Below are 24,798 nucleotides of genomic sequence, written 5' to 3' on the forward strand. Positions count from 1 at the left end.
AACGATTACAATATTGAACACATCCTTGGCAGGAGTGGAAGTGTATAAAAATACGCAGTGTTGGCTCTGAATGAATTTAGCATCCCTAAAATTCTTTCTTCCTCCGCAGTTCACAGAAGGCCCTTTGCTGGATGGGCTGTACTGGGAGATGTGGTACAACAATAAAACCATGGCAGAAAACAAAAGTTTCATTTATTATGAGAATCTACTTTTGGGGGTGCCTCGTGTTCGGCAGCTGAAAGTGAGAAATGGGACATGCTCGATACCTGAGGACTTAAAAGATGAAATTAAAGAGTGCTATGACGTTTATTCTGTTGCTAATGAAGATACTGCTCCTTTTGGGCTCCGAAATGGAACAGCGTATGTATTTCTCTCTCATCCACATAGCCAAGTGTGCGTTCTGCAATTCTGTGGGCGTTTTTAGCTGATTCTCCATTGATATCTGGTACCTGCCAAAAGCAACATCTTAATTATTGCGTGTTCTGCATGTAAACTCTTCCTTTACAGTTAAATCTAAAACAGTTGTCAACTCTAAATTAGTTTCTTCCACCTGTATGAAATCAGTCTATTAGTTCTGTTCTTGGCCTTACTGGTTTAGATACATCCAAGTCTGCCACCAACGGGTATGTCCATTGCCTAGAAATGCAATGGGATCTAAGCATCACAGTTGAAGCCAGAAGTCTCAACTTCTAATTCTGGATTTTACTGCTTACTCACTGAGTGTCTTTGGTTAAATTGTCTTCCCCATGCACAAAGTGGAAATACTACTTGTCTCCCTCACAGTGGTGTTGTAAAGTATTATATGCTGCTTTTTGTTTCACTAAGAGAATACAACACTCTGTGCCAATTGAGAGTATTCTGTTGTCAAGACATAATTAATTTACTGTGACTTGTCATTATCTATCTTTACTATTAATTTTGTCTGTTAATATCAAGAGACCCTCTAGTGCATCTTTCCAGGTTACAGATACCACATCTTATTAATATCTCTTGTAAATTATTGCAATTGGGGTTTTTTTGTGTGTGATCAAGCTAGTGTATATGCTGTTACACATGAAAAGAATGAGTAATGTATTCTTTCTCTTGCTGTCTTAAACCAGTTGGACTTACACCAATGAACAAGATTTGAATGGGAGCAGCCACTGGGGGTTGATTGCCTCATACAGTGGGGCTGGTTATTATCAAGATCTGTCACGAAGCAGAGAGGAGACAGCCACACAGATTGCTAACCTTAAGAAATACTTGTGGCTGGATAGAGGGACAAGAGCAGCCTTTATTGATTTCTCTGTGTACAATGCGAACATCAATCTATTCTGTATTGTCAGGTATTTATAAAACTTTGGATAGTATTTGTGTTCTCTCAGATGACATTGCACAAACAGTAGATATGGGATTTGCTTTATTTTGTATCATGGGAATTGATCAATATGCACTGAATCTTACTATGTAGTGAAGTGAGAGCCTCTTGGAACTTTTCAGCAAGAGGAAGAGTTATTTGTATTGCTAATGATTTCCACCCCAAATGCTTACATTTGGATAGCCCTTGGAGTTAGTTGGTTAGCATCTACGGCCCCCGAGGAGTCACTAGAGAAGACACCTGAGTATCCTGTCCAGCATGTCCACAGAGCTTAGCCACCTTTCTCTTGTGTACTGCTGCCTTCTAATTGACAATTTTGAAATGAGTTCAATTTTTTAAGGTGTTTTTTCCCCCAGGTAACTCCTGTTTGAGAAGAAAGTATGAATTTCTCATTGTGTTCAGAATTTCTGTCCGCTATCACTACCAAATATAGGAAAACTTGGTACATTTGAAAGAGATTAGCTGAAGGCAGTTGAGCCTGGGTCAGATTATGAGAGCATCTTTTTGATGTTGAGGATGATTTATCCTAAATGAGTGAAGGAACCATGTAGCTACATGGAATGGGAAGTTTATATTCTGAAAGATGCACTACATAACTATGCTTTGTAAAAATCAGGATTCTTCTGTGACTTTAAAAAATTCCAATATTTGTTTTAAATTATATTTCTAAATGCAGTTACCGAAACGATCTGAAATCAGTGACTCTGTTCCAAAGGACAGTGCTGAGTCTTAAAATAATCACACACACAAAAAATCCTTACATATATTATTAACAGCACCTACAATTATGAAAAGGCCAACATTTTTTTTAAATTGCTGGTTGACGTTTTTTTAGTCTGAAAAGTGAAACTAGACAGACAAACTTCAAATCCCGGTACTCAGGTTGCAGACAGTAGGGACCAAAGTTTAAAGTGTGAGTGCAACAGAAGATGTCTATGTGCAGATTAGGGATTTGTATACATACAGTCTTGCTTTATACGATGTCTTGTGTGTGTGTGTCACCTGAGTGCAAAATTGTGCACATACTTTAAAATTTTGTCCATACAGGAATTTCTAAGTCAAACAACTCCCATCCTTGTTAAAAATTTTAGAGCTAAAATTTTTAATAATTAAAACTCATGAAAATGTTTTTCTACTACTCTTAGATTTTTGTAAAATTTCCTGCTGACAAACTTTAAAAGTCTAGGCTTATGTTGAAGTAATTTTCAGAGTCTGTGTCTAAAACATAATATTTTTTTCTTTTTAAAATGCAGGTTATTAGTGGAGTTTCCAGCAACAGGTGGCCTCATTACATCTTGGCAGTTTCAGCCAGTGAAGCTTATCCATTACATTTCTAGTTTTGATTTCTTCCTGGCAGCCTGTGAAATGGCCTTTTGTCTCTTCACCCTTTATTATATTGTAGAAGAGATCTTGGAAATTCGCATCCATAAACTGCATTACTTCAGGAGTCTCTGGAATTGTCTTGATATCCTTATCATTGTGGTGGGTAATGGCTTATGGATATGAATCTTTATGATATTCTAGTATTGCTTTCTTTGAAGAGTTTTCCTGGAAGTGTTCAGTGCACTCAGCACTAGTGGCATGGGTATAGGGCACAAATGTGTGCTGAAGGAGACAGTAACCACATTCTAATTACATGACTTCAGTGAGATTACTGATGGCAGAAGGTACTATTCAGTGTGAGAAAGGGTATCACGATTTAGATTATGTATATTTTGCTGAATTTCCTTGATTCTCCTATTCAGTGGCATCTTTAGGAGAGGATCTGAAAGGATTCTACTGTGTACACAGGGATTTTTAGCATTTCTCAGGTTTTTAACCTCCTTCCCTCTGTACAAAGCTATTTTGAAATAATTTTCTTCCAATGATTCTTGAAGCTGCGGGGACAGCCATGAGGAGAGGAAACTATAACAATTTCTGCTTTATCGTGGCTCTCCCATACTTCCACATCTCAAATACCAGCAAATGCAATGATTTTTTGAGTGGCATTCCAGTGACAACGTTCTCTGCTTTAAAGCCAACGCTTTTGGGAATTTTGAGAGCGTGGGTGGGTATTTGCAAAGTAATACTAACAAATCTTAGTGTTTTTATTCAGATATTTAGCCAGCTAATAAGTTTTGAATGACATTGCTTATGACTCGCCAACCAGACCCAAGTGCCAGAGAGTGTAGTTGATTGCACTGCACCGCCTGCACCAGCATGTTTTCCATATAGTACAAGTCAAGTTTGGCTTCCTGATAAAGTAGACCGAATGTTCTCTTTGTTCGGAGTGCAAAATTTACCTTTGAACTTCAGGCTCCTGTGTAATCCATGATGTAGACCCCTGTGGTGGGGTTTTGCCAACTTTGCTTTATACAAATACATTTACCAATAATGTAACGATTGAAATATGCATGGTACCAGGAGCCAGCAGCTTCTACATTTTTATTCTAGACTCTGATTAGTGTTCTCTAGCCTTGGGCAAGTCACTTTAACATCTCTGCTTTAATATTCCTATCGGGAATTTGTGACTGAAGAGTTTGAATTATCACTTGAACTACATGCCTCTACAGCATTAAGTGGGGAAAAATGAGAAATTTCATTGCTATAGTCAGAATGTACCATATATTTAAATCGGGTTGTCAAACTAATTCAGAGGAGAGGGCTGAGTTCTGTGTGTACTTATGGTCCATGGGCCAGGGTACAAATTCAGGACTATATACTCCCCACAATGCACAGTGCCATGTTCACTGATGTCATTAAAAGGTTTTGGTGATGATCAAGGGTGGAAGTTGACCATTGTGGTAGTAGCCAAACATGCAGTTACTGTTTGTTCTGTGCATTATTGGCCCTTCATCACTCAGTGAGAAAAGTTGCTCCCTCTTTAGGCCATCATTATTCCTGCCCTTAATTTCTCTTCCTCTTCTTTCTCTCCCCGGTCTTTGTGAATCTCCTCTCTTTTTTTCTTCTCTTTTCTCTTCTCTGCATTTCCTTCCCTTCAGCAACTCCCATTTTCCAGACCCCAGGGGGTTCACTCCTGAAACCGTTGTCCAGTCCATCCACTAAAATGATCAATACAGGGAGAGGGTAGTTGATCTGAGTCGTTGTTTCAGGCTGTCTGCAGCTTCAGGCAGACATTAGTGCATCGATTTAAATTATGCTCGTGTTTAGAAAGTATTCAGCACACATGAGGGCTAGAAACTTTATTGTGGTCTGCATGACATTCAGAATCAAAGCTTTCATTTAAGATAAACATCTTGTGGGCTAGATCTAGTCTGTAGGCACTGATTGCCACACCAGCCTTTTTCTTTTTTTTTTTAAATCTATTTATGTAGTGGCGTTTAAAACCTATTCAGTCAAGTGTTTCTTATTGTTTATTTCTTTTCTACTCAGCTATCCGTAGCAGCTATAGGAATTAACATATATAGAAGGTCAACAGTGGACATGTTACTGAAGAAGCAGCTGGAAGATCAAAATGCTTTCCCCAATTTTGAACCTTTGGCATATTGGCAAATACAATTCAACAACATTGCTGCCGTCACTGTGTTTTTTGTCTGGATTAAGGTAAATCATAATACTTCAGATTGGAATGAAGCTCTTTAACACACATGCTAATGTAACTGTAAGAAATATCTTTGATTTGTTTCTGCACCTTGGAAACAACCAACTACATTCCAAGCTTGCTCACATTTCTGCTGAGGCTAACCATGGAAAATTTCAGACCAAAAACGTGTAAGTGAAACTATGTGCGAGTGAAAACAGGGTTATAATCTTGAAACCTAATTTTAGAAAAAAAGAATCAGTAATAGTGCTAATGCTAATAGTGCACATAGTAAATTGTGTGAAAAAATCAGTCTAGTCTTGTCGTTCCTTGACCCAGTGGCAAGTCACTAGCCCTAATTAGTTCCTGTTCTCTCCCAGCCTGATGCAGCTGTTGACATTTCATCAATTGACTCGTATACAAAAGTCCTATAATGTTAAGACGTGGATAGTTTCTAAAACACATGGATTCCATGACTGCTGTGTTGAAGCTACATACTCATTAGTGTTTAATATGATAATACTTTTGCTTTTCTGGAGTCTTCCTTGCTGTCTTTCACTTTTTTTGTGTTCTTCCCTTTATATGGCTTTTTATGGTTTAGTCAAAACTGACATTATACCAGCAGCAAAGACTTTAAACTAGGGCAGCTGGTTTAAAACTGTGTTTTCTGTCAGACCATTTCTATGGCCTGTCCATTCAGATGAAGGGAATATTAGGATAAGAAGACTAGCTTCATTGAACCAGTAGTTATTATGGATGTGCTTAAAGGTGTAGCCATTTAATAACTAAGCTTTAAAATGGAGCAAGTTCATACCTTGGCCTGTGCTGTTTTAATTTCTCTAGATAAAGGCTAGATAATATTGGCAGTTTTTTAATGCTGAAACTATTTTCACAACTGACAGGCCTAGAAACTTTTTTTAAAAATGGGGATAGACTGTAGTAATGACACCATGGGGTTCCATGTGTTTCAGTGATTTCCACATCATGTGTGCTTGGTTTACAAGAAAAAAGATAAGGAGTACTTGTGGCACCTTAGAGACTAACCAATTCATTTGAGCATAAGCTTTCGTGAGCTACAGCTCACTTCATCGGATGCATACTGTGGAAAGTACAGAAGATCTTTTTATACACACAAAACATAAAAAATACCTCCCCGCACCCCACTCTCCTGCTGGTAATAGCTTATCTAAAGTGATCACTCTCCTTACAATGTGTATGATGATCAAGGTGGGCCATTTCCAGCACAAATCCAGGGTTTAACAAGACCGTCTGGAGGGGGTGGGGGGTAGGAAAAAACAAGGGGAAATAGGTTACCTTGCATAATACTACTAATAATAATAATAGGTTACCTTGTGCTGGAAATGGCCCACCTTGATTAACATACACATTGTAAGGAGAGTGATCACTTTAGATAAGCTATTACCAGCAGGAGAGTGGGGTGCGGGGAGGTATTTTTTATGCTTTGTGTGTATAAAAAGATCTTCTACACTTTCCACAGTATGCATCCGATGAAGTGAGCTGTAGCTCACGAAAGCTTATGCTCAAATAAATTGGTTAGTCTCTAAGGTGCCACAAGTACTCCTTTTCTGTTTTGAGGAAGTCTAGCAAATGTGAAGGAAGACCCTATTTCGACAGATTTCCATTGCCCCTCGCTGTAGGATACTTCTCGTACAGCTTCTCCACCTTGCAAGAAGTAGGTTCTAATGTATATTTAAAATTTCCTCTGGCTCTCCTATGATCTCATTTTATGCATCCAAAATTTTTTAGTGATCTATTAATTTCTGGAAATGAAGTTGATAGTAACTCAGTGTATCTTGATGTGGAGAAGGGAACCTTGAAATATGAATGCATATATTACATGGGACTATTTAAAGTGCTCTGGCAAATCCAAATCTTGGCATTCGAATAGCTCCCCCATGATAGTTTTCTGTCCATGTCCGTCTTTGTTTTCCGTCCTCTAGATGTAATGAGTTCTAGAAGGAAACTTTTTTGTTAATGAACTGCTGAAGCTATCTAATGCATGGGCATCTTAGCATTAGATCAATGGAGAGAGAATTCCCTCTGTACGCTTTAGGAAGTAACACAAATTCATTCTTAATCTACCAAGTGACTTGTGTATTCTACCACTATGATATAAAGTATAAAACAAAGCATAACTATGTGCCGTTTTTACACTTAAAGAGATGGTGAATGTTAACAAATATAAATTGAAAATTCCTGACTGTCTTCTGCTTCATGTTTAAATAAAAAACAAAAAACCCAACAAGCCTGTAGGGAGGTTTCTTAAAAAGGCATGCTTCAATATTTTCCCCCCTTCAAAATAGTTCTAATATTGGTAGTCCAACACTGGAATAACTCTGCAATAAAACCAGCGTGCGCGAATAATGGAGCAGGATTGGAAATTTGGTTCTCCCTCTATGAATTTTCCTCTCATTTCTAGTATGAGTGTTTTGATAGAAGGGATATTTCTAAAAATAAAAGTAGATTGATTTTCTGTATCTTCAGTATTAAGTGCTGTGAGATTTGTGAGGGGTTGGAACGTTGCTCATTCATTAGTAGTTGTCTGTCTTGTTTTTACATCTATTTCTCTTTTTTTAACAGCTCTTCAAATTTGTCAGCTTCAACAGAACAATGAGCCAGTTATCCACCACCATGTCTCGCTGTGCCAAAGATGTCATTGGCTTTGCTATTATGTTTTTCATTATTTTCTTAGCATATGCTCAGCTGGCTTACCTTGTGTTTGGCACTCAAGTTGATGACTTCAGTACTTTCCAGGAGTGTGTGTGAGTATAATAATAAAAAATAGTTCTTCAGTACATCAGCAAATGACCTCCGCTACCTCACTGAAGACAGAAGGTTTTATTATAGCTCCCAGATAAATATAAAAGTTCTAGAGAGCTGACTGTTTTTGTAGGTATATGGGATTTCTGTTACACTTTTTAGAAACTGTTTCAGTATACTTTGTTGAGAAAAAAAAATAGTCACTCTACAATACTAAATATGACAGTTACACATAATAAACTAAATCATTTTTCTAAAAACTTCAAGTGTCCTGACAAAAATTATATTAAACATAAAGACTTCTACTTCTTTCTTAACATTTGAAGAGATGGGCAACTCTTTCAAATAGATGGAAGTCATAGGGTTTTGAGAATGTATCACTGACTGTTACGTTACTTTACATTGCAGTAGTGATCTACATTTAGTTACTGAGTGATTGCATAGTACCCTAAAAACTGCAGAACATCCCGTTAACTACGTGTGACTAATTGCTTACTAGATGGTAACTATTCCAAGTTGTACAGCATAATGGTGATTTTAAAAAGTCTTATAATGTGTAAAGAGAGGTTGGATTTAGTTCAGTTAGGTTCTACTCCACTGTGACTGTGAGGACATTAGTGATGGGCATGAAAATTTAATTAGCACAGCAACTGACTAACATTCAAAAAAATATAGTTCTCCCTATCACACTTCCTCTCCCCTCCATCCCACTCCATAATGAAAATGCTTAGCTCAAAATAGAATGAAATGTCACAAATTTGCTGTCAGAATTCAAAAATGTTTTAACAGCTGGACATGTTTTTGTTTTGTTTTTAAAGCTTTACTCAGTTCCGCATCATTTTGGGAGACTTTAACTTTACAGAGGTTGAAGAAGCTAACAGAGTTTTGGGACCAATTTATTTCACTACATTTGTGTTCTTTATGTTCTTCATTCTTTTGGTATGTAAGCCTTTGTTTATGGAGGGGGACAGGTGTTTTCAGTTACTTTCATCTTTACATCTGACTCCTATTATTTTTGGGTGACAGGAAGCTTATAACACAACTGGAAATTTACCCTTTAACAGATGCCCGTCTCTACACTCTTATTTGTCTTTTTCAAGATAAAGTTGCATTGCATTTCCCTGCCCCCCCCCCCCGCCACAGCCCTTCAAATGTTTTCCTGATACAAGAATATTTTTTCTTCTGAAATATAACCAGTGACTTGCTATATAAGCTCTTCACAAGTAGATCAACAGCATTATGGTGAGGAACTGTAGTACTCCACTGTACATGCTGCATCTTTATTTATAAACAGTGCTCATGTTTGGGGCTGGATGTTGCTGTAATCTGACAAAGGAATTGAAATGTTAGACTACCATTAAGCGAGTCTGTTCACTACCAGTTATCACTGGTACTGAATACGTATCATGTTATTTTAATGAATTAAGGGGTTGGGAGCGTAAGAAAGACACTCTTACGCCCCCACAAAACATTTTTCATTGTTAGATGCAATATTCTTGAGATTAGAACCATTCACAACCTCTTGAAAGTTGCTTTGACTTTGTGGTGCAATTGCTGGTGGTCTGACAGTCAAATTTTTGCAAGATTGGAGCAATTTGCAGAGTCATTGAAGGCATTCATTTTGATGGTGGTATGTCCACCTTGAAAATAAGCTTGTCCAAAAGTCAGTGTCTTTCTAATCTCCTCTTCCAACTGCTGGATGTGTCCAACAACACTATATTTGTTAAAATATTTTAAAACATTTATGCAGCAGTGGTACACTTTCTTGAATAAGATGTAGAGAAAAGATGGTACCTAACTTGTTTTGACCGGGGTGTTAATGATTTTAGAGCAAATTGGGGCTCTTGTGTAGCAACCTAGCCCCTAGAAGGAAAATCTACAAGGCTAGTGTGGAGAGAGAGCAGAGGTAAAAATTTTCAAAGGGACTTAAGAGCCAAAGTCACCTTAATCTTTTGTCTTTCAGTGAAAATTAAGCTGCTAAATGCCAGTCACTTTTGAAAATGGGACTTAAGTGATTTAGGGACTTCAGTGCTTTGGAAAATTCTATTCCAGCTTTTTAAAAAAAAACAAACTGTCTTTTAATAGGAGTAGTAACTTTCCCTTGGCATGCTTCATGCACAGACCAATCACATTGGGTGATGAGAGCAATTTCCAAGACCACTCCCACTACCTTTATATACTTTTCCATTAATTACTACTGCTTTCAAATATCATCACTAAAGCTGCGATTTAGTCACGGATTCTGTGACTTCCAAAGACCTCTGTGACTTCAGCCAGCCTTTGCTGGGAGCTGCAGGGTCCCCTGCCACCCGTGACTTTTACTAAAACTATCCGTGACAAAATCTTAGCCTTAACCATCACCCTAATGATACCACCAATATGGAGTGGAAATCTCAAAGTTATTCCCAAATCTGGAGCTCCCACATGGTGATTTGGTATACTGCTGATAACCTATTAGGACACCATTTTTCTGACATTGATTCTGTGGTTAATTAAAGTACTATTGTCTGAAACAACCTTCTACATTATTTCATGCTGTCTCTTATCTAATATAGTGTTAGGATGTTACGTTGTTTGTGTGTGATAAGTGTTGAGTGCATCTATTCTGTTATAATTATGAGATTAAGAAGTTTGTTAAAAATTTAACTGGTCCGAGGAAGAGTGAGCTAGCAAACGCAACATGGCACACTTGAACTTAGGAGGGACGTTAAGCAGGTTTGAAATCCGTTGTGAAACATCTCAGAAAGTTAAACAAATGGAGGATGGTATTTTACAGGAGGAAAAAACCCTTTTAATTAGAGTAAGTCACAGCATCACTGATGGATGTGGCCTACTTCTTTTGTTATGTTAAGTAGTAGAGTGAGCCTCTTACTTCGTGGCTGCTATCTTGTTATAATGTTACAGCCTGTCAGGGAACTTGCAGTACTACACCATATTTTGTGTGTTCATTCCCATTTTCGGGTATTGTCAGAAGGATTGAATGGAATTGTGTTGACAGCTCCTGTAGAGCATTGTGATACAAAGCTAGGAAAGATGCATCAAAAACAGCAGCATTCTTAAATCTTGCTGTTGTGAATTGAAGGCAAAATGAGCATAAGTCAAGGATGGGGCTCTTTTTAATTTCTTTTTAATTGTCCTGGCCTTTCTTTTTAATTGTCCTGGCCTTTGGCTGTGGTGCACAGTGATATGTGGATGTACATTTTTAAAATTTCCTTCCAGAGAAAATGTACTGAAAACATAGATGCTTTTTGCATGGGAATGCAACGCTTATTTCAGAATAGTCCTAGGAATGCCTATCATGTAGACTTGTGCAAAGACACTTATTGGGCATAAATGTGCCTTATTGGTATTTTGATACATATATTTACTCTTTGGTATGGCTTCTTTCAAGTAGTTAGTGTATGTCTGGCAAATTAAATATTTGACACATGTAGCAGTTTGAAATGGTTGACTTTTAATTCCTGATATCATTTATATAGCAATTAAATTCTTATCAAATTTCATATTCAGGAAATATATATGTGCACAGTAGTGGATAGTTTTTTAGACCTGCTCTATACTAAAAATACAACTGTGTTTGTAATCAGGTAGTTACACTGTCATCTGACCTGGTTAAAACAGAACAGTTGTGTCCACACACAAGCTTTTAGCATAATACAGCTATGTTTGTAGTGCATATGTCATGCAGTCTAAAGTCATGTATAATGGCCTGCTGGGAAAATCTGGGCAGCTGTTTGAAACCATCTCAGCAGGGGATAGTTGGGACAGGAGGGCATGTAACGCAGAAGAGAACTAGCATCTCGTGGGACATTACCCTCTGAGATGTCATACCACAGCAAAGAATGGTCAAGCAAGTGACATGGGCAGGATTGGGGTCCCATTAACAGTACAACAAAAGTGTGACAAACTGTAACAGGAAGAGATGAGTGCCTAGATAGTGTTCTACCTTGCCAGCAGCCTATTAACTGCCACAACTATTGGAATAATAATTAGTAATCAATTAACCATGTTGTTCATTGGTTACATTCAGTTAAATATTGTTGTGGGTGCAGAACCTTACCTTTCAATATCTTGGCTGTTTACTATTACTTTCTAACTGAGGTCACCCCTCCCTTTAAAAAAAAAAAAAAAAAAAAAAAGTAAATCCATAGACTGGACTTCGTAGGGTATTTGTGAGATTGCTACAACAATGGTGGTGTAGTAGTAATGGTCAGGTATACTGTCAAACTCTAGAATTGTATTTTTTAAGCTGAATTTTTAATTTGACTTTTTAAACAGAACATGTTTTTGGCCATTATCAATGATACTTATTCAGAGGTCAAATCCGATATGGCCCAGCAGAAGGCGGAAATGGAACTGTCCGATCTTATCAAAAAGGTAAAACAGTTTTGTTACAAATACTGACTTCGTATTGGCCAGATTCCAGACTCATTTCTGCCTGGTTTACTGTATAAAATACTAAACTGCTGTATGGGCAACACTGAGTCAAACCAATCTACTGCTGAATAAAGCAAAAAACCAATGGGCAGTAAAGGCAAGTCAGTCAGAATGAAGTAGAAATTTAAAATGAATTATGTAACTTCATGTTGGTTTCTAGTAACCTGGGACTTGGAACACTGAATCCAATCTCCTTGAATGTGATATACTGGAGTAGCTGAATCGGCATTGATAAAGATTTCTGATGTGGAATTGGATTAGACTAAACCTCTAAATCTGCCAGGGTTTAATTTGCTTACTTTATTCTATTTCTAATTATTTTGAATTCTGACTTGCAGTACCTTTTACTGCACAACCATACATGCAGGGTATCACACATTCATATGTACAGTAAAAGCTGTTTTATCCTGCACTTCACCAACCGGAAAGCTCTATAAACCAGCATTTCTGATCTTCATTGAAATTCCAGTTTATAGTCCGGTTGGCATGGGGCTGGCAGGGGGTTAGGGCGTGGCAGGGGTTGAGCCGCTCCTAGACCACGGCATGGTAGGTGGCTCAGCCAATGGGAGCTGTGGAGCTAACCCTCAGAGCCAGGCGGGGGCAGCGTGCTCGGAGCCACCGGCTGCGCCTCCGCCTAAGAGCACCCAGGACAGGTCACTGCTTGTGGGGAGCTGCCTTAGGTGACCCCTTCCCCACCCCCACCCCGGATCCAGCACCCCACACACTCTCCTGTGCCCCAACCTGCTGCCGTGAGCCCCTTCCTACACCCAAGCTCCCTCCCAGAGCCTGCGCCCCAACCTCCAGCCCCGCTCCCACACCCAAACTCCCTCCCTCTTAATTAACCGGAATTTTTCACTTACCGGCACCCCTCATTTCCCCAACATGCTGGATAAAACAGCTTTTACTCTGTATTGGGAGTTGCTGATTGCAGCCACTGTTTAGGCTCCTAAAGTTAGGTACCTACGTGTGTGTGTGTGTGCGCGCGCGCGTGCGTGAATACGTAGAGAGAGATTTATATCTAGACCAAGGTTTGTTTATTTGTGTCCTATATAGAAAATGGCTAAATTTGTAGCCAACATACTTCAAAGTTTTGAATGTGGTTATTAAAGTAGAGGAGAAAACTAAAAGTGTTGTGTTGTGTTGTTGGAATGAAGTGGTACAAAATTGCATCCCCAGAATTTATTTCAAAATTAGATAGTGATTTACAAAATGAATAAACTAAATATGTTGTTTTGCACCCAGAACTACTGGCAGGAATTTTCAAAGGTGCCTAACATAATTAAAAGCTCAACTCCCATTGACTTCAGTGGGAATTGGGCATCTGAATCCCTTAGGTCCTTTGGAATCCTAGCCACTGGTGCAAGTATGCCTACCATAATTCATAGAAACAGGGAAATGAGATGAAAAAGATGTACTGGGTTATCTTGTCCATTCAGGGCCATGAGGGCCTGATGAAATACATCCTGAAATACTCAAGGAGTTGACTGAGCTGATACCTGAGCCATTAGCTATTTATCTTCTAAAAGTCATGGAAGACAGGAGAGATTCCGCAGGTGCCCATCTATAAAAAGTGAAATAAAGACAATCCAGGGAATTACAGACCAGTCAGCTTAACTTCAGTACCCGGAAAGATAATGGAACAAATAATTAAGCAATCAATTTGCAAACACCTAGAGGATAATAAGTAAACAGTCAGCATGGATTTGTCAAGAACAAATCATGTCAAACCAACCTAATAGCTTTCTTTGACAGTGTAACAAGCTGTGAATGGGGAGAAGCGGTAGATGTGATATATCTTGCCTTTAGTAAGCCTTTTGATACTGTCTTGCGTGACAAACTAGGGAAATGCAACCTAAATGGAGCTACTATAAGGTGGGTGCATAACTGGTTGGGAAACCATTCCTAGAGAATAGTTATCAGTGATTCACAGTCAAGCTGGAAGGGCACATCGAGTGAGGCCCTCCAGGGATCAGTTCTGGGTCCGGTTCTGTTCAATATCTTTATCAATGATTTTAGATAATGGCAGAGAGAGAACACTCATAAAGTTTGTGGATGATACAAGCTGGGAGGGGTTGCAAGTGCTTTGGAGGATAGGATTAAAATTCAAAATGATCTGGAGAAATGGTCTGAAGTAAATAGGATGAAATTCAATAATGGCAAATGCAAAATACTCCATTTAGGAAGGAACAATCAGTTGCACACATACAAAATGGGAAATGACTGCCTAGGAAGGAGTACTGCAGAAAAGGATCTGGGGGGTCATACTGGATCACAAGCTAAGTATGAGTCAACAGTGTAACGCTATTGCAAAAAAAAAAAAAAAAAAAAGCAAACATTCTGGGATGTATTAGCAGGAGCGCTGTAAGCAAGACACAAGTAATTCTTCTGCTCTACTCCGCACTGATTAGACCTCAGCTGGAGTATTGTGTCTCGTTCGGGGCATCACATTTCAGGAAAGATGTGGACAAATTGGAGAGAGTCCAGAGAAGAGGAACAAAAATGATTAAAAGTCTAGAAAATATGACCTATGAGGGAAGATTGAAAAAATTGGGTTTGTTTAGTCTAGAGAAGAGAAGGCTGAGAGGGACATGATCGTTTTCAAGTACATCAAAGATTGTTAAAAGGAGAGAGGGAGGATGATTGTTCTCGTTAACCTCTGATGATAGGACAAGAAGCAATGGGCTTAAATTGCAGCAAGGGAGGTTTAGGTTGAAAAACTTCCTGTCAGGGAAGTTAAGCACTGAGCTAAATAGCCTAGGGAGGTTGTGGAATCTCTGTCATTGGAGATTTTTAAGAGTGGGTTAGACAAACACCTGTCAGGGATGGTCTAGAACAGCAGTTCTCAAACTGTGGGTCACAACCCCAAAGAGGGTTGCCACCGCATTTTAATGGGGTTGCCTGGGCTGGCTTAGACTTGCCGAAGCCCAAGCCCCACCACCTGGGGCTGAAACTGAAGCCCAAGGGCTTTAGCCCTGGGCGTCAGGGCTCAAGTTACAGGCCCCCTTCTTGGGGCTGAAGCCCTTGGGCTTCGGCTTTGCCCTCCGCCCAGGGCGGTAAGACTTGGGCAGGTTCAGGCCTCGGTTCCCCTTCCTGGGGTCGTATAATTTTGTTATCGGGATTGCGGTGCAATGAAGTTTGAGAAGCCCTGGTCTAGAAGATTATACTTAATCCTGCCATGAGTGCAGGGGACTGGACTAGATGATGTCTCGAGGTCCCTTCCACTCCTATGATTATATGATTCCTCCAGTGCTTGTCAGAAGATATTAAATGAGGTTTGGCTTCATTCAGGAATGCAGGCAGTCTTCTTTACATGAAATAACAAGCAAAACAAAATTAAGTATGCCATTAGAAGTAAAGTTTTTTTTTATTTTCTCTCATTTTATTTTCTCTGATAGGGATACAATAAAGCCATGATTAAACTTAAATTGAAAAAAACTACTGTTGATGACATTTCAGAGAACTTGCAACAAGGTGGGGGCAAGTTAAACTTTGATGAACTACGACAGGATCTCAAGGGGTAAGGAAACCAGTATTTTGTATCTTAAACAATATTCCCAAGGGACTTGTGATGCAAAGCATCTGTCTGATTTCCTCAAGGCCTGTAGGGTGTGAGGCGGAGGGAAGTCCTTGTTAAGGTACATTAATGCAAATAAAAACAATATGTAGGAATGCTTTCATGTCTGGTGGGTTGCTAATAAAGCTTATACTTCCTTTTGTAGCGAACAGAAGGGTTTTTATGTAAATAATAGGGTGCTGGAAAATCTGCAGAGTTTCAGGAAAGTCCAAGGGCATTGCAGAAACAAACCTCCCAAAAAATGAGGGGTGCAGGAAGAGAGAAATAATGGCTAATGGTGTGAGCTGGAGTGAGGTAACTAACTTTTCTTGGCTAGTTGCATCATACTACCTATAGGTTGGACCCTTCCGCTTCATGGTGTGTGAGGATCAGCGGAGAAGTTTTGGCACCATTACTGAAGAGGATTGGTAACAATTCATGGAGAGAAAGATGGTGGTTGCATTTAAGTAGGACCCTGCTCAAAAGGCTTACCAACTATTGCCCTCTTTCTAGCCTCCTCTTATTTTTGGAAGGCTTAGAAGTTGGCATTTGAGCAACTCAGTTGCATTTTTGATTCAATATGTGTTCTCCATTCTGACCAGGGGTTTTAGGCATATGTGTGTATGAAGGTGGTATTAAAATCCATAGAGAACAATCTTTTCAGGGATGGATGCAAGCTGATTTTTTTTTTCAGATGTCTCAATAACCTTTGAGTGTGACTTGCCTGCAGGATTTCATGAGGATGGAAGGGGGTTGTCTTATAGTAGATGTGTTCCTCTCTCATTGACACCAAAGACAGGCAAATGAAGAACCTTTCCTCCATCAAGTGCTCTTCTAAATGGGGTCCTGTAAAGTTTCATTATGTCACCTGTCCTGTTAAGCAGAATCTGGGGAAGTTCATGAAATGTTTTGGTCTGCAGAGTCACCTTTATACAGATGATAGTTAGGACTAGAGCTCCTGTTGATCATACAGAGATACTGCATTCTCTTTGTTTTCTCAGTGCTAGTCACAATTAGGGATGTGGGTAAGAGGAAACTGTCTTAAATGCAATCCAGTGAAGAGAGAGTGATGCTGTTAGGCAGGGAAAAAACCTCTAAAGCAATGGGCTGGGGCCAAGACTGTTGGTGATATGTACCCAAGCTTTGTCAGCATGATTAGTGGACTTGGATTTGTGATGGGCAAGCTTGTAGGCAACACTGAATTAAGCATGTTCTTTGGCTTTTAGAGAATTTGCTGTAGTTAAGACTTTTTTGTTTCTTCTCCGCAACATTTTTGGCAAAACATCCAAAAAAAAAAAAAAAAAAAAAGGCGGGGGGTCCATTTTATCTTCTTTTCAGGAAGGGTCACACAGATGCAGAGATTGAAGCAATATTTACGAAGTATGACCAGGATGGGGACCAGGAATTGACAGAACACGAACATCAGCAAATGAGAGATGATCTAGAGAAAGAGAGGGTAAGTCGTGTTTTAGGGCAATTGGAAGACGCTGAACACCATCAGTGGGGTCCTTGGAGTTCCTAAGCACCAATTCTCATTTGCATTAGATTTAGACTTACTAATCTGTTATGTTGTCTAACGTTCACTCCCAACAAAACTATAAAAGGGTGAGAGATAGCTCAGTGAATGAGGTCATGCAGACTTGACCTTCAGCACACAGGTGAGAGTCTATGGATAACATGTTTGTTTTTCATGAAGGAGGATCTGGATCTGGACAGGAGCTCTCTACCACGTCCAATGAGTGGTCGAAGCTTTCCTCGCAGTCTGGATGACTCTGAAGAAGACGATGATGAGGACAGTGGACACAGCTCTAGAAGAAGAGGTAGCAGCTCTAGTGGGGTTTCATATGAAGAGTTCCAAGTGTAAGTGCAAGCAGTGCTGCAGTGTGTGGGTTGTTTTTTTTTTTTAAATATATATTTCTGGATATAAACCAAATGAAATCTAAGAAATGTGTTACAAAGCTAACTGTAAATAGCTGTTTATCACTTGAAATCTGTTCTCTGCATTTTAAGTTGTTGTTAGAGGATCCTGGATGAAAATGGAAACAAAAGAAATAGTAGCTCCCAGATTTAAATAAATAAGCAACTAAAAAAAAAAAAAAATGGTTCACAATGAAGGTCACTTACCTGTAACTGAGGATCTTCAGGATGGACTCTGCATATTCAGTGCAGCACTGATTGGCACAGCCCAAAAGTAGGAATATGCAAAGGACACTCAAAGAAATATGGATTTTTCCTACTTTAATTTGGTTGGTGTCTAATGAGGACATGTCTGTATGGCAATTTAGTGTGCAGCAAGCCCTGCCATGATTCTACAGTGCATTAACTGGCATCCAGTTAATGTACAGGACGCTGTGCATTGTAGATTCACATCCTGGCTTGCCACACACTAAATCGTTGTGTAGATAAGCCCTGAGTCTCTTTGGTGTAATTACAGTAAGAATGAGCCATATCACACCAGAGTCCAAGTTAACACCTCTGCTCTCAGGTGTTTGTGGAAGAATTTCATCCATGCCCATACAATGGCTGACAACCTGAAAGAAACATTGTCAATGTTAGAGTAATTCTAAAAGTCTGCTCTGCTGTTCTTTCATCAGACAAAAATCGAGGTTATTGTACATTCAAATAGAATGAAAGGATTGGCAGGAATTGGTATTACTTATGTTTGTATATTTGGCTGAAATGGTCTCTCTCTGTAGGCCCCAGTCACAGCAAGGATGAATGAAGTGGATATGACTTAGGGTAGCTAGAACCTGATTGACCATCTTCCTTGTTCAGTAGTAACTGTGTGTAATGATCCCAAACTGTACAACCAGTTAAAATGTCTGCAATCAAATGCCTGTGTGTCAGATGTATTTTCTTTATCCCCATATAGGATGTAGAACATATCAGTTATTTTGTTTGGGATGGGATTAACTCCACTAGACATATTACAGCAAAATTAACACTTCCTTTCTAAATCCCCTTCACTTGAAAACATTCTTGCATCCGATGAAGTGAGCTGTAGCTCACGAAAGCTTATGCTCAAATAAATTTGTTAGTCTCGAAGGTGCCACAAGTCCTCCTTTTTTTAAAACATTCCGTTAACTTTAAGGTTGTCTGCTATGTTCACTAGTTTTTATATGAAACTTGTTTGACAGGAAGGGTGGGTGGGTAGTTAGGTAACTAGGTCTAGGGATAAATAAATAAACCTAGATGCTGTATTTCTGTAGACCACATGGGCTTCATAATCAGTAGCTCTCAAATCATCATCAAAGATGAAAATTATTATCTTAGAAAATGATTGTATTTCTTTTTTTTACACACACACACACACACACAGAGATATATATATATATATATATATATATATATATATATATATATATATATATATATATATATAAAAATAAAATAAAACGTTATGCAAGCCTGTAAACACCTAGCTCAGTTAGAGTACATACAGACCAGAATATGGAACCCTTCATTCGCCATGGGAATGCATGTCTCTCTTAAGAAGTAGCAACGGTTCTACTTATTTTTTTCTTCTCTCTGTGTTGCAGAACTGAGTGTGTTCTAGTGACAGTTTGCTGGGATTCATTTCTGGGCCAAAAATCTTCCACCCAGGATGCTATGGAAGTAGCAGAGTGCCTCTTGTACAATCTGTAGCAAACCCCACAAGTGGTACTGACCAGCTCTTGAGTGAGCCCCACCCGGCCTGCCATTCCTGTACAGTTCATATGACAGGATATCCCCCAAAGAGAAGGAAATCAGAGGAAATAATTTAGGAGTTTTACACTTGCTATTGCCCTTCTCCCTTGCTGAGAAAATTACAAATTATTCCATTGTCATTTTGGTTTGCAGGGTTAATAAAAACAGTACAAATGTCATCTGATGAACTTTCCACTTCCTACACATCGATTAGCTAAAATCAAATTAATAACTTGAAAATGTCAGTAACATAAAAATTAGCAAATATCTGTTGCCTTCAGGTTGGTGAGACGAGTGGATCGCATGGAACATTCCATAGGCAGTATTGTTTCCAAAATTGATGCTGTTATTGTAAAGCTTGAGGCAATGGAGCGGGCCAAACTGAAAAGGAGAGATGTGTTGGGAAGACTGCTGGATGGAGTTACAGAGGTAGGAAACCCCCAGTCTGACTTGAGCAGTCAGTTGACTGATCATCAACTAAAGAGCTGTTTTCCATGTAAGATGATGAGCTCATTTGTTTCTACTTTGCTTTTCTACTACTTCACACATAGGATTGTGATAACCGAGTAGACACTTAGCAGTGTTAAGCTGGTGACTATCAGACTCCATTTTGGGTTTATTTACAAGCACTTGATCAAAGTCCAGCCAGTGACTAGTTATCATAGTGAATTAACACATCCCTGTGTGAAAGCTCTGTCATACCATGGTAATGGCCACAGTATAAAAACTTCTTGTTGCTATTCTGCAGCTGCTACAACAGTACCTTTACCTCTTGTTCAGAAGATACAGTGCTGGGTTTAGTCCAAAGCCATACTATGGTATGAATTCATCTGAGATGTCTTTTAGAATATTTTATACCTTCTTCCAGATTTTGTTCACAATCAAATTTGGAAGATTATACTGTGAGTTTGTGTTTTTCTTTGTATTTAGGATGAAAGACTGGGACGTGACAATGAAATCCACAGGGAACAAATGGAGAGGTTAGTACGAGAGGAACTGGAGCGTTGGGAATCAGATGACACAGCTTCCCAAATGAGCCACCGCCTGGGAACACCACTTGGACTGAATAGCCAGCCTCGTTCTAGGAGTTCCCGTCCATCCTCCTCTCAGTCAATAGAAGGCATTGATGGAAGTGGAGGAGGGAATGGCGGGAGCAACATCCATGTGTAATATTATTTGTCAATGGGTTGTTTTAAAATTTCAGTCCTGTATTATAACAGCAAATACGCTATTTACTATTTGTTTTCCAAAAACAGTGATGAATGTTAAAGCTACCAGTGTCCCCACGTGGGGATTGATCAGTAGGCCATAGGGACATCTAATCTACAACCACTGTGTCAGCAGCTGACAGATGTAGAGTTGGCATTACCTACCTACCCCATTAAATAAGGTGATATTCCCATTGCCACCTACACTGGCTTTAGGACCATAATCCACCAGTAGCATTGCTTAAAGTGGCTGCACTTAGAGGATCTGTGCCCAGAGGATTTTACAGTTTCCCTGTCTTCATTCAGTAAATGCAGCTGTTTGTTTTTTTTTTCTAAGTACTCCCACCTTAAAGCTTAATGCTTGCTATGCAGCAGGAGCTCATTTTGGTTATGTAAAATAGGACTGTAAGAATCTACTTTCCCATTATGTAATGTTGGAAATTAGTTTCAAAGTTGTTGAAGTAAGTCTCTTCTAAAAGTTTGGATTAATAGTTAGCCAAAAATGCATTTAACTTCTCAACTCAAATGCTTAGATTTCCAGTGCTTTATAATGGGAAATATTATTCTTAAATTCCTATTCTAAAATATATTAATAAGGTGACTTCCTATATAGTTATTCCCGTTAGTTATATTTGACACCACTTACAAACAAGTAACACAATCTTTCTTCTTCTGGAGTTTTCCTTTAGTGTGCTAAGATTTTTTTAAATTAATTTTAAAGTAACATTCCCTATGTATCATGCACTATTGCCTTTTTTCTCTGACAGAAGGTCGTGTTTAGTTCATTTTTATTATGAAGTAGAAGCATATGCAAGTGACATCGTACTTTTAGTGTTTTAAAAGTAGTTCTTTGGGAACTTCTTTACACATGAGCAACAAGGTGGGTATGGTAATATCTTTTATTGGATCAATTTCTGTTTACACTTAACTAATGTGATCATTGTTGTCTTTGTGTCTGTCCATAGCTGGCTTTTAGGGTCAAATTTCCAAATAGGAAGTTCTCTGAGCTCCGTGTCCAAAACTGAACCTACCCTTTCTACAATTACATGCAGAAATTAGGTAAACATTAGATAAGTTGTGAAAAACATCAATGAATCTTGGGGGAAGCAGGGGTAGAGAGAAACTGACATTCTGAACATTTCTGACTAGCTCTAGCAAGTATTCATTCCAATTCAAAGGCAGGGGCCTAATTAGCTTCTTATGTATGCACTTACCTGACCTGCATGAGCAATTGGAGGTATATTTCTGCATGTACACTTTTTTCTGTAGGGAACTTCACTGCAACTTGAAATTGTAGTCTTTACGATAACCAGCACTTTTTAGTACAAGACTTGTTGGATTTGAGACTGCGGTAGAGCTTTGAAGCAGCAACAGCACTGACAGTGATTTGAGTTTGCTATACAGAAAATTAGAGGCAAATATGTACAATTTTTGATAGTAGTATATATTTAGATATAGTGAAATATGGGAGTCTTCACTTAAGCTGACAGTTGCCTTAAGACTTATTGTAGGTTTAAAGGGGAATGGAAAACTTAATATTCAGATGACGTACACAGTATTCTAAGTGCATAGGTTTGTAGGATGTAAGAAGGAAAATGTCCATGCCAAAGGATAAGAAGCCTTTTTATTGATGCTGGTGGCTTTCATGTTGTGCTTATTATAGGAATTGCTTCCTGTAATTAACCTTAAGAACCTTATATTCTTGTGTTAGTATTTTTTGTTTGGTAGTGGATCAAATACACCTCCAAATATTGCAGTTTCCCCATATCTATATATACCAGCACTTGCTGTCCTGTTACGGTGTCATCCAAGACACATTCCATATGATCAAAGCACTTGTCCTTGATAAAAAACAAAATTTTTCATATGTTAAAGTTACAAGAAAGTGCATGTTCAGTCTTAGATGAAGGGACTTCTCCCCTACTGAGAGCTGAAATTTCCCAATAGACTATGGGTCAAGCTCCACCACTGCCAAGTGGACAAGAAATTAATCCAAATGAATTTACATCATAATAGTTAAGACTAAGATTTTATCACAGTTATTTTTAGCAAAAGGCAGGGACAGGTCACTGGCAATAAACAAAAATTCACTGAAGCCTGTGACTTGTCCCTGACGTTTACTAAAAATAACTGACAAAATGGGGCTGATGGGGGGATGAAAGCCTGAGCCCTGCTGTAGCAGGGGTCTAGCACCTGCTGCCATTGTGGCTCACAGCTCTGGGGTCCCCCTGCTGCCTGCGGAAGCTGGAAGCTGTGGGGGGCGGGGGCCCTATGCCCACAGTGGCTCAAAGCACCAGCTTCCCTGACAGCTTCAGCCCTGCCCCCATGGGGCTGAAACAGAAAGTGTCATGGATGTCTCTGAAAGTCATGGACTCCTGGACTTCTGTGACATAATCTAAGCCTTAATAGTATACAAAGCCTTCCGTTACATTACTGCGTAGGAGGTATATTTCAAGGGGTCAGTTGGCTAATGGTTTGACAGATTGTTTTTGCAAGCTCTAAAAAATTAGCATTTGGTCTGTTGGGGTGTAGGAATACCAAAATGCCAGATACAGTATTATATGTCATGTAGTTAAAGTTTAAACCCAATCATCTGACCAAACGATTTGGCTTCACAGGAAAGAGGTTGCTAGCGCTCAGTTAAAGTGATCTTTTGTTATAAAGACAAGACATGTTGGATGTTGCTGCAATATCATGCTGCAGAAGTAAGGAAATTTGCATTTGTGAAGCTGTGCCTTTTCAAGACACTACAGCTATCACTGTGGCTTTAAATGTGTCCTAAAATTGTACCTTTTCTAAACTAATATCGAACAAAGCTTTTCTTTTATTAGTATGTTAATTATGAAAACCAAAATGTTTGCATTCATAGCTATATTTGTTCATCTGTATATTTGTAACGTGTCATTACTGAATAACAAACTTCATTTTGAAGTGCAGTAAGCTTTCATGGGCTACCCATGTGTGTTGACAATTTGCCATGCAATAAGTACATGGCAACTAGACAAATGTGTTATACATTTTTTATTATGGTTTCATTTTAAGTTTAGATTCTCCTGCAACTGTTACATAGAAGAAACCCTTTACCCTCGATACAAAGTAAATGTAAAGTCTTTGCATTAACATTTGGTCTTATTAGGAAGCTGTTAATTATGCAAGTCTTCCACAGTTATCAAAGATTTATTGGTCTATAATACTGAGCACTTTACTTCCTAATAAAGATTTTACATATGAAAACCACCACTGTGTATGAGAATTATGGACAAAAATGGGCTGCATTTAAATCTGTCTCCGTATGGTGAGTGTCCTGTATTTGACATGTTGCTTCTCCCTTCCCGCTTCTTCCCATCCCCCTGTACTGTTTTAAAAATTAAAAAAAAAAAAAAAACAGCTGCAGGACCACACTGATGCTCCTGTTTGGTGGAACCCAAAGGAAACTGAAGGCCTAGTCAGTTTCACTTACTGCCCTGCCCTGCTGCAGGAAGGAGAAGCCTCTGCTAATTAGATAAGAAAACTAAATTCTCATCCAACTTCACTTTATATAGTTTTTTAAACTATATATTTACATTTCTAGGTAGACATGTTCAGATATTTTTTTCAAGTGCTTTCTTCAGCTAGCTGTCTGCACACTAAGCCTTTGTCACCTTAGGATGTCAAAGATGCTTCTCTGTTTACATCTCCCTTACTGCTGATCTGGGGCTTCTACAGTATTCTGTGGTCCCTGGAAATCCCATGCCTAAATTATAAGCTCTCAACAATTCTCTGCTGTCTTCATGCACATGAGACCTTTGTAAAAGATATAGCTCAGTAGCAAGCAGTATTAGTAAAAACTGAACACAGTTATCAAAATCTTTAATCTTTGAAAATGTTAAACATTTTTAGTCCATTCACTATCAAACACTATTGCATTGTGTTATATTAGATGCTTGTTAACTCATCTGAATTAAGAGAACTTCTTCAGGAAGCGCAGTTTCAAATATGCAATTGTAAGGAAGATGAGTGTCATGCATAGAAGAGCCACATAATTCCTCCACATGCCCCAAGCAGACACTTCAATGCCTTGCATTTTCAAATATTCTTCTCCAGTGCAGCTAGTCAATACAAATTAAAGTTTAAAAAGTTAACCCTTTGTAAAGATCTGTAACTGAATATTTAATTTCCCCGTTTTCATAATTTTGCTGAAAAATGCTTTGGTCCAATGCAAACAAACAGAATGGTGACTGAGGATAGATTAACCTGTGTTAGGGGGGAAAAAAAA

General features: G+C 38.8%; 2 protein-coding genes across 3 annotated transcripts in view; one reads left to right on the forward strand and one right to left on the reverse strand.

The window, feature by feature from the left end:
- Positions 1-23,763, forward strand: part of PKD2 (polycystin 2, transient receptor potential cation channel) — a 42,566-nt gene extending 18,803 nt beyond the window's left edge. For both annotated transcript variants that reach the window (XM_074950569.1, XM_074950570.1), the window contains 12 exons: positions 110-360; positions 1,101-1,325; positions 2,611-2,839; positions 4,730-4,900; positions 7,479-7,660; positions 8,477-8,597; positions 11,937-12,035; positions 15,491-15,612; positions 16,987-17,104; positions 17,345-17,508; positions 19,617-19,764; positions 20,266-23,763. In XM_074950569.1, the coding sequence (XP_074806670.1) occupies positions 110-360; positions 1,101-1,325; positions 2,611-2,839; positions 4,730-4,900; positions 7,479-7,660; positions 8,477-8,597; positions 11,937-12,035; positions 15,491-15,612; positions 16,987-17,104; positions 17,345-17,508; positions 19,617-19,764; positions 20,266-20,505 (2,070 nt within the window). In that variant the 3' untranslated portion in view covers positions 20,506-23,763. The remainder of the gene's footprint in view (positions 1-109; positions 361-1,100; positions 1,326-2,610; positions 2,840-4,729; positions 4,901-7,478; positions 7,661-8,476; positions 8,598-11,936; positions 12,036-15,490; positions 15,613-16,986; positions 17,105-17,344; positions 17,509-19,616; positions 19,765-20,265) is intronic.
- Positions 23,764-24,483: 720 nt separating this feature from the next.
- Positions 24,484-24,798, reverse strand: part of LOC141985777 (broad substrate specificity ATP-binding cassette transporter ABCG2-like) — a 34,184-nt gene continuing 33,869 nt past the window's right edge. Inside the window, exon 15 of the mRNA XM_074949972.1 lies at positions 24,484-24,631. Within this exon, the coding sequence (XP_074806073.1) occupies positions 24,484-24,631 (148 nt within the window). The remainder of the gene's footprint in view (positions 24,632-24,798) is intronic.

Source organism: Natator depressus, chromosome 4, assembly GCF_965152275.1.
Source record: "Natator depressus isolate rNatDep1 chromosome 4, rNatDep2.hap1, whole genome shotgun sequence".
NCBI classification, from domain to species: Eukaryota; Metazoa; Chordata; order Testudines; family Cheloniidae; genus Natator; species Natator depressus.